The sequence below is a fragment of the Haplochromis burtoni genome, unplaced genomic scaffold, assembly GCF_018398535.1.
Source record: "Haplochromis burtoni strain Fernald_Lab_line unplaced genomic scaffold, NCSU_Asbu1 Contig_48, whole genome shotgun sequence".
In the NCBI taxonomy this organism is placed as follows: Eukaryota; Metazoa; Chordata; class Actinopteri; order Cichliformes; family Cichlidae; genus Haplochromis; species Haplochromis burtoni.
In genome coordinates this window covers 2,382,635-2,393,085 of record NW_024582409.1, presented here as the reverse complement: position 1 = coordinate 2,393,085, position 10,451 = coordinate 2,382,635, and the positions used below count along the sequence as shown (strand labels likewise).

Sequence of the window (10,451 nt, the reverse complement as noted above, 5' to 3'; positions counted from 1 at the left end):
GGAAGTTGAGCTTTACGGTACGGCGAGCTTGTCCTGTTAGGTGTCAGGCTGCACGCAGAGAAATACAGCATTAGCAGCATGGCTTACGGTGCGAAGATCGGTCCGTCTATCCTGAGCAGCGACCTGTCCTGTTTGGGCAGCGAGTGTGTGAGGATGATGGAGTGTGGGGCGGATTACCTGCATCTGGACGTCATGGATGGGTCAGTTGGTTAGCATATAGTTTACCTGTCGTGCTAGCTGCTAGCAAGCCAATTTCAAGCTCAGTACTTGAGAGCCAAAGTTGGCTAACATCAACAAGCTAACCTAGCTTGTCAAAAGTTAAGCCGGGCAGGCGATATTTTTTGTAACTGGTTTAAATGGAAGGCTAAAACCTTTTGGGTGCTATACTATTACAAGACTGTCTTTAAAATGTTATTGCCTTATACTTCTCCGTGGTAGTTTTGACATTTTTAGCTTTCTCCACACTTACGCAAGACGTCAGTGTAAGCTTTTTATGCAAGATGAAGAGCACAACAGTTGCAATCTAAAAGTTTCTCTTTGTTTCCTCTTTAAGGCACTTTGTACCCAACATCACGTTTGGCCATCCCATGGTGGAGTGTTTGAGGAAGTCAGTAGGCCAAGACCCGTTCTTTGGTGAGACTTAATGATAAAACAATCACTGTTATTGTATTGTTGTGCCGCACAGTATTGGGACAGTGTGAATGTTGCAGATATGCACATGATGGTGTCTCGGCCTGAGCAATGGGTCAAGCCTATGGCCGCAGCAGGAGCCAATCAGTACACCTTCCACTTAGAGGCCACCACCAACCCTGGAAACCTCATTAAAGAGATTAGAGAGAGTGGCATGAAGGTGAGGAAAAGACCCCAAAAGAAGAGACAGACTTGCTTTACTTATTCACTGCCTTGACGATAAAGACATCTGCATAATTAAATTGTAATTGTATAATTGTAGTGTTAGGGAATTATAAAACCCCGGCATTTGTTATAAACATGCGAGTGTTAAAGTGACCCTCGCTCACTTGTATTACAGGTGGGTTTGGCTATTAAGCCTGGTACTACTGTTGAAGAGCTGGCTCCCTGGGCTAACCAGATCGACATGGCTCTGGTAATGACTGTTGAACCTGGTTTTGGGGGACAAAAGTTTATGGAAGACATGATGCCCAAGGTAAGGACTAAGCAAAGATGGAAGAATGACCTTTCTGAAAAGAAAAAAAAAAGAGTATTACACATAACCACAACAGAACAAATTGGATTTATCATACTTACTGAATTTACAATTTAGCACAGTGCAGTTTCTATACTCTTCATTAGCATATGAGGTGTGAGGTCATTGTTTGTCTTAATTGAGAAGTTTAAGAAAGGAAATTAAAGGAATATGCATTAAAAAAATCAATGTGCGTTTCTCTGTACACTACCCCTAAAATTATCCAAATAAAAATGCTTAGTAAATGGTCATAGCATTAAAGACTGCACAGGAGACTGTATAATCATGGTAAAAAGAAAGCATGCACTCATAGTGCTTCCACATGAATTAAGAGGGTACGTAGCAGCCAGGAGCGGCTAATTAAACACACTTCATTAACTGACCATCAGTAAGTGTGAAATGATAAAACAATCAAAAAGTAAAAGTGGACGTTTTGTTAATTTGTTGGTCTGGAGGATTCAGGTGTGTGTTAATTCTCTAGGAGGAAGGATAACAGCATGATCTTACAGAAACGATTATTGCTATCCATCAATCTGGGAAGGGTTATAAGGTCATTTCCAAACAATTTGAAGTCTGTTATTCTACAGGGAGAAAGTTTGCTCATAGAAGGCAAACATTGAAGGCACTTGTCAATTTTCCATTAGTTGATGTCCCAGCAGATTTATCCCAAGGTTATTGGGTGCAATCCTCAAAGAAATTGCAAAAATCCCAAAAGCTACATCTCAGACTCTACAGGCCTCTGTGAGAAAGTTCATGACAGTAAAATTAGAAGATTGAACAAGAATGGGTTGTTTGAACGGGTTGCCAGGAGAAAGCCTCTTCTCTCTAGAGAGAACATGACAGCCCAGCTCATCTTTGCAAAGTTGCATCTGAGTAAACCACAAGACTTCTGGACCAATGTCCTTTTGACAGATGAGACAAATGTGGAGATGTCTGGCCAAAGTGCACAGAGCCACGTTTGGTGAAAGCCAAACACATATCAGCACAAACAGCTCATACTGACTATCAGCACTGTGACAGAGGGGTGATAATTTGGACTTGTTTTGCAGCCACTGAGTCGACTATGAACTCCTCTGTATATCAAAGTATTCTAGTCAAATGTGACGGCATCTATCTGACAGTTACAGCTTGGCCCAAACTGGGTCATGTAACAGGACAATAATCCGAAACACAATAGCAAATCTGCAACAGAATGGCTGAAAAAAGAAAATAATCAAGGTGTTCCAATGGCCTAGTCAAAGTCCAGACTTCATACTGATTGAAATGCTGCAGTGGGCTCTTTAAAAGAGCTGCACATAAATTACCCACAAACCTCAAGAAATTGAAGCAACATTGTAAAGAAAAATGGGCCAAAAGTCCTTCAACACTGTAAGAGACGATAAAATCATACAGTCAACTTCAAGTTATTGCTACTAGAGGTGCTTCTAAAAACTACTGAATCATTGTCACACGCTGCTTCTAAATTTTGGCTTTGTTTTTTATTAAATGAATAATGACACAGTATAATATGCAGTGTAATATTGCTCACCTGAGCTTGTATTAAAATAATTGTAAGCAAGGATCAGATCTTTTTTTTTTTTTAAATGTCCTGGTATGTAAACACTTAGAACTGCTAGTGTATTTTACCATGACTATTCTTTGTAGCCAGCCTGCTGTGGGCAATGCTGGTTTTCCACAAGCATAGCCCACAGCAGGCTGATACAAAATATTGCATTGCACACTTAGAAAAAAGCAGTGCAATGGGTTCAGGTATATGTGAAGTATGTGGTGTATGAGTGCTGCCGGGCCTTTGTAGTGATCACGTACAGATGCTTTTCAGATGAATCTGTGTGTTCCATTTTGAGGAGGACCTCTTGTGTGGGTGAAAATTTGGTGTAAAAAGCAAAACACTGATCCAAGGCACACTCTGTATGATTTGTGCAGACTGTTGGTTGTTGACAGTTCTGAAAAGATTATTCAGTCATTATTGAAGCAGATATTTACCACAATATAGTGGTTTTGTTTGGCCTGCAGTCTTGTTGAGGGGGGGTGCATGTGATTAAACCGGCATTATTGTGTGCCTTTGCTCTACTACTAATCTGTGAAAACTGTATTTGGCACATTTTGAGTTCTTTTCTGTGTATGTGTGACCCAGGTAAGCTGGCTGCGGAGTCAGTTCCCATCATTAGATATTGAAGTAGACGGAGGGGTCGGTCCTGACTCTATTCACAAGTGTGCAGAGGTAAACGACGCATACACGGCAGGCTAATCAAATAACCGTCTAAAATCAAAATGTATATGCTTTTAGGTTTTCTTACATTTTGTTTGCTCCCATTTGCTCTAGGCAGGGGCTAACATGATTGTGTCAGGCAGTGCTGTGATTGGCAGTGATGACCCTCGTTCTGTCATCGCCCTCCTGCGCACCGTGGTGGCCGAAGCAATCCAGAAACGCTCGCTGGACCGCTGAGATGTTCTATTTATGGTCCTCACAGCGACGCTCTACCTACCTGTCCCAGCAACACCACCACAGCAGCCAGCAGAAAGGAATCAATATGGACATTTCTGGGTTAGAGGTTGAGGGTCCAAGTCTGAACAAGGGGCTTCAGTGGAGGGTGTGTGTTGACAGCCAAATCCAAATCACTTTGGAGTGAACTTGCGTCGTGCCTCCTAAAACTTGAACTTCATCCTTTTTGCCACAGTCTCCTGAATAGTTAACTCAAAACGAGTCTCACCTCAGCATAGGAACATCTATTTCAGGACTGGAGCCAATGCTACTCTGAGAAACTCTGTAAACATTCCTGAGTATTGTTTTGATTTACACTGTGTTCTCCCTATGAATCACAGAAATAAAATGGCCCAGATATCATGGTTCATACATCACAAAATCCAATTTTGACTCGTTCATTGTTGTTGAAATCACAAGCTGTTTACTGTTATACTGAGTAGAAGTATTGTACACCACTAAATCAAACCATGAAATTTGATTTTGCAGATTAAAAAAGTTAAAAGTGAAAGGAAGTGTGTGTTCTTTGCAGTTTGACCATAAATGTGTATTATACATTATGTACTTATATCATTGGGTACACTGCTTAACAACACAAATGCCTAGTTAGCCAATTACATTGTATTAACTCAAGCATTTAGGCATAAAGAACTAGAATCGGTGAAGAAGAGTGATTTAAGTGACTTTGAACACGGTGTGGTGGCTGGTGTTAGACTGGCTGGTCTGATTTTTTTATTTATTTTTTTCCCAGAAACTGCCGATCTACTGGAATTTTCCCACACAACCAACTCTAGGGTTTTCAGGGTCCAAAAATATCCAGTGAGCAGCAGTTATCTGGGTGTGTTTGTGTCAGAGGTTGGAGGAGAATGAATGACTAGACTCGTTCAGATTAGAAGTCTACATTTAACAGCACACTACAACCAAAGTAGTTGTGGTGTGTTGCCGGAACATTTTTTTTCAATGCACAACACGTCTGGCCTCAAAGTAGACAAACTATAACAATAGAAAGCCGTACTGGGTGGTGCACCTGTCAGAACAGGAAACTGATGGTAGAATTCAAACCTGGTCTGATGAGTTTAGATTTCTGCAGCAACATTTGAATGGCAGGGACAGAATTTAGCATAAATGACATGAAAGCATGAATCCATCCTTCGTCTTGATGCATGCTTAATCATCCAGGTAAGTAAATCTCCAAAAGTGGATTCTGTTCATCTGGACGTAGCGTTTTCAGTGGGAGAAACGCTCCGTCACTCATCCAAGTGACTTCTTCAGTCTCAGGTGACTGTAGGTTTCCCCAACGCTACATGCAGATGAACAGAATCAACTTTTGGAGATTTGGAGAATCCATCCTTCGTTGCATCAAGAATACAGGTATGTCGTAGAGCTGAAATGGTGGTCGGGGGGGATTTTTCTGGCTCATTTGGACCCCTTAATTCCAATTGAGCATTGTTTAAATACCACAGCTTTTATGCATGCCTTAAGACCACAGTGTACACATCTTCTGACGGCTGCTTCCAGCACGATAACACATCACAAAGCTCAAATCATCTCAAACAGCTTTCTTGAGCTGACTCAGCTCACTGTACTCAAATGGTCTTCACAGCCACCAGATCTCATCAGCATCCAACTCGGTACTAGAAAGGTGTTGTAGGTTGTGATCCTGTTTAAATGGTTGAAACACTTCAAGCAAGTCAAAAATGTGGAGTACACTGAATTTTATCCAGCAGGCACTTCTCTCTTTGTGAAAATAGAAGGATATCCATGTTACAGGCTACTGCAAATCCAGTCTTAATACAATAATTCAGTGTAAAGATGCATGTTTAAAAGTAATGCCTGCAGCAGTATGAAAGAGAAACAAATGTTAATAGTTTAACACACTGTAAATATTTTAGACATAAAATTGGAGCTGCCTCAATGAGACAGAACTGTAAGGTGCTCCTTAAACATTAATCTTGCAGCAATAATCTTGAATTCAAACCCCATTTTACATTAGTGGAGCTGATGAACAGCAGGTGAACATATTTCAGTTCTCGGGAATGAGTATCACAGAGAACCTGTCACTGCCGGCACACACCTGCCTGGATAAGGACGCTGAGGAGTGACTGTACTTCTTAAGAAAACTGAATTTTCATGTCAAGTTCTTGTTAACTTTTACTCAGGAGCAGTGGAGAGCAACTTAACTAGAAGCATCACAAAATGCTTTGATTTTCACCAGCATCCATCTGTTGAGCCTCACTGTTAACAGTGAGGTATCTGCATACAGCTCAAAGGATACTAAAAAAAAAAGTACCCACCACAGCCTGTTTACCCTGCTGCCATCTGGCAAAACGAGGAGGGATCCAATGCTGTACCACCAGACTCCGGAGCAGTTTGTTTCCTCGGGCAATTTAGTTATTATTCTTTGTATTCTTTCAATACATTTGCAAAATTTGAATTTGTCATAAAACCTTGTGTTATATGTCGACAATTAAATCTTACATTTCACTGCAGCAGCCTGCTCGATCTCTTCTACTATTGATATTAAGTCTGTTTTTATTAATCCTCACTCAGGTTTTCAGTGTTAGACTTCTGCTTGTCACTGGGTATATTTTCCACAGCTCTTTTAACTCACGTGGAAGGAGATTAATGGCTCCTTCGCAGAGAAAATCTAGAGTACATGATCCAAGCTGCGTGACTGGCTTCCACTGATTTTTTTTTCCCCCCCTCTCCCATTTGTACACAAGATGGCGAGTTTGGACAAAAACCTTTTTGATTAAATAGTCAGGGGTATATTTATTCATTTGTAAACACGAACAAATATTTTACAAGCCTCCAGATTAAAAACTCTGTGCTGTAATCTATGGTGTGTTCAGGCTTACTAGTGTGAACAGCAACGCTACAAATTCAGCAGATAATTGGACACAGAGTGATTGCTGTGAATAAGAGGAGCCGTCTGTCTCTCTGCATATTGACAACACTGCTTTAACCTTTGACTGCTTTTCAAAGACTTTTATTGCTCTGTCACTTTCAATCATTACACTGAAAAAAGGGGGCTGTTATTTTCCAATTGATTACTGTCTCGCAGTGGTGCCAGTGTCTGATTTGTTTGAACAAGGAGAAATGCAAGTTTACGAGCAGGATGTGTTTCCAGGAATCGATACGTAGCATTGCATTTGTTGAATCACCAGAACCAGAACCTTGTTTTTCCCGCACACCCAGAAAGACCAGAGATATATCTGTGGTTTCTCTCATCTCTTTATCTGCTGAAAGAATCCCTCCTGTCAATGAGAATCACCCATGACATACTTCAAACTGCAAGCAGCTCACTCTTAATAATGCAGCATATGTCTTGGAGGCAATTCACAGAGCTGCTGAAATATTGATGCCTAAAAATCTGTATTTTTATTTTAACATCACAGATAACGGCAGATAATGTCATCATCTTTGCTTACAGGGTCGATGCACACGTGTATATAGAGGTTTGCATACTGTGCGAGCGTGTTACAGTTGAGTTTGTGTATTATATGTGTGTTTGCGCATTATTGGGTGAATCTCCTGTGACCGATTTCTGTTCTAATAGAGGATGACAGCCGTTTTGTATGCCTGTGTTGCTGCCACTTGGAAATGAGAGACAATTCAATGTGAGTGAGTTGTCAGCACCTACACATGCTCCACACTACTTAAGCCATGTCGTAGTGTCATTATTAGTTAATTGACAGTTGCTGTTTCACTCTCCACACTATCTACATGCCATTTGTTGATTTATAATCAAATAAAACAGTAAAAAATCCTTAACAGTTACAAAGTTTTAAAAGCAGAGAGAGAGAAATGTCGGCAGCAGCAGTGGGAACAAGGACAGAACCAGTTCGCGGGGGTTAGAGGATGCTCAAAGAGGGACATATGCACACACCTCACATACTGGCCCTTAACTTATAGATCAAAGTCAGCCATGACAACAACATCCAGAGGTACTGTTATTTGTGGTTAAAGGCCATAATAGATGTGGGAATGACTGGAGCACAGAAAAGAATGGTCCCAGATCAATCAGCCCTTGGCTTGTCCTAGTCACATGTAAAGTACCTATGCCTTTCACAGCATGCTACTGGCCTTGTGCAAAATAAAACAATGGACACACACACCACACACTGGGAATGGCTGAGAGCAGGTGTTGAAAGTCCACAAAACGATTTTACACTAAAAAAATGATTCAGACAGCCGTCATGCGGAGCTTTTGATCTTCAGAGAGCTGAATGTCTCAATGCCTGGCAGAGGTGTTTGCAGACTTCAACAGAGTACCACAGGGTGTACAACCAAACAGTGAAGGTGGTCAGATCAGCAAACAGCATGTCCCTCCAGAACCTGTCTCGATAGACTGCAGTTCACACATTACCACAACAGGGTTTTGCTTTAACACCTGGTTTGAGTACGAGTATCTACATCTACATCTGGAAATTTTACCCCAGGGTCTCAGACATTCTGATACCGGTATCTCTTACCATATGCATGATCACGAGAGATGAAAAACAAGATAGGAAAGCCTACTACATGCTGTCAAATACTCAACTGGCTCATCCAAAGATGCCGTTTGAAGTAGCTAGCTTGTCACAGGGGAATATGTTTTTTATGTTTCTGTATTTTCCTCTCCTACTCTTCTCTCTGCTGCCATTTATTTTGTTCCATCTATTCCCCGCAGCACCATCTTTGCCTCCTCACTCTTTCCTCCTTTTCTGGGATTATTGTATAGCAGAATTATATCTTTCTGCTCCTCCAGTCTTCTTCAGCACTAAAGGCACATTAGTGAACTCGCTTTGCCTGCTCCTGCTCATTCATAATTACTTGGCATCCCACAGGAGAACAAGATGCACATCACTGATTAGCTTGCTGTTTACCAACTTTACTTATGCATAAAGGGCTCATCTGATTGAATGTGCATCATTATATTAACAATTAAAAACATGTTGCCTAAGATAAATTTACAAAAGATCTTTTTTGCTTCAGCTCTCAGCAAGGTGGGCTACTTTGTAGAATATACTGTTAATGTATAATGGATATAATGGAGGTATGGGTTGCCCTCGTTGCCTCTCAGCTCCTGCTATAGGGCCTACTGATGAGTGAAATAATGCATTTTCTGGAAGGTGACAATTAGCTTGCATATAGCTCTTTTTTAAAATAACTATATGTAAGGCCTATGGTCTTAGCTGCCTGGTCTCAGGGTACTACTAGATAGACTGCCATGAAATATTATAATTAGACCCTAGAGAACAAACCCTAGAGACCTAAATGACAATTTCACAGATTTTTGCACTTCCGTGATGTTAACATTAGTGGGGACTGGTGAAAACTGGAGAGGAGGAAAACAAACTTATCATGCTATTTTACACTAGCTGGGAACTTACTCTATTTCTGCATTTTAACATTCAACAAAAGATTAAGTTAGATTAAGTCTTTTAGATTTCATTACAACTGTTATTTATTGAGTTCTTGATGGGAATGCTTGATGTGTTGCCATCTGTATATGTAGTGTCTGAGTCTGCAATGCATTTTTCCAAATGTCCAGAAGGAGGCGAGTCTTGTGCTTGGTTGGCTAAATTGTTCTACATTAAATGACCCCATTAGCTTGCATTGTCCTTCTCTTATTCAGTCAGTCTACCTCTTACTCATCACATTCAGTTTAAAAATGGCGGTGTATGTCCATCTTTTTATATGCACTGTTCAAAAGGGTCACATGAAAATTTTGGACTGTTTTCTAAAGCCCCTCCATAACAGTTTCAGCTGTGACAGTAGAAGCCAGCAAATGATGACATAGCACCCAGTACATTATGCCAAAAATGCATCAGCTCTGCTACAACAAGCTAACTGCTCAGTTGGTTAGTGCAAGTAGCAAGCTAACGCTAAAAAAAAAAACAAAAAGAAGAGAGGAATAAAAATGAAAAAGGAAATGACTCCACTGAAATTTCTAATTTGCAAGAAAAATTTGTTTGCAAGTCAGAAATCATGACTCTATAATTCTAAATGTATTTTGCTTCTATGTCTCTACAAACATTCATTGCACTCACAGAGTGTAGTACAGAGAATCAGTAACATACTGTCATATCAATAATGTATTGTGGCTGTTGATTGGTTAGGGAGGATGTTTTCTGGTGGTGCACTGTTGTGCATGTCTTGGCATGCATTAAATTAATGCAGGATCTCCCTTCAGAAGGACAACACAAGCTCCTTCTTGCATACTTACAGTATATGCAGAAAAGTGCTGAGACACCTACACATTACATCTACAGGAGCTGCTTGGCTATGGAAATCCATGCCATGAAGCTCTAGGGCACAATTTCTGTGCTGATATTAATGCCTGGAGGTCTGGAGTTCTGCAGTTATTGAGTAAGCAGAGTGTTGGCGACTTTTATAGACTATGCCCCTCAGCATGATGTCAGCTTTATCTGCCACATCCTGACTGGATTGCTGTGGTTCCTGAACACTTTCACTTTGCAATAAAACCACTTAACAGTTGATTGCGAGATATCTAGGAAAATATATAGACCTTATTGCAATGATGCCATTATACTACAACTACAGCCACTGAACTTACATGAGATCTTTAGAGCTCCACATTCTTTCACAACTGTTGTAAAGCCGAACTGCCTGGCCTGGTTTATTATATACCCCCATGGCAACAGGACTAAAAACATCAACGATTAAGAGGTGTGGTCCAGTACCTTTGTATATTCAATGTACACACACTCATGCATACATGCAGGCTGTCGTTTGCCCTCCTGCCTTCCTTGCGGGGGT

At 40.7% G+C, this 10,451-nt stretch overlaps 1 protein-coding gene across 1 annotated transcript; it reads left to right on the top strand.

The window, feature by feature from the left end:
• Window positions 1–4,197, top strand: rpe (ribulose-5-phosphate-3-epimerase). The gene is made up of 6 exons (XM_005921344.2): window positions 1–200; window positions 554–633; window positions 711–850; window positions 1,031–1,165; window positions 3,339–3,425; window positions 3,528–4,197. The coding sequence occupies exons 1-6, from the start codon at window positions 79–81 to the stop codon at window positions 3,648–3,650; spliced, it is 687 nt and encodes a 228-aa protein (XP_005921406.1). The 5' UTR covers window positions 1–78; the 3' UTR covers window positions 3,651–4,197.
• The last annotated feature ends 6,254 nt before the right edge of the window (window positions 4,198–10,451 follow it).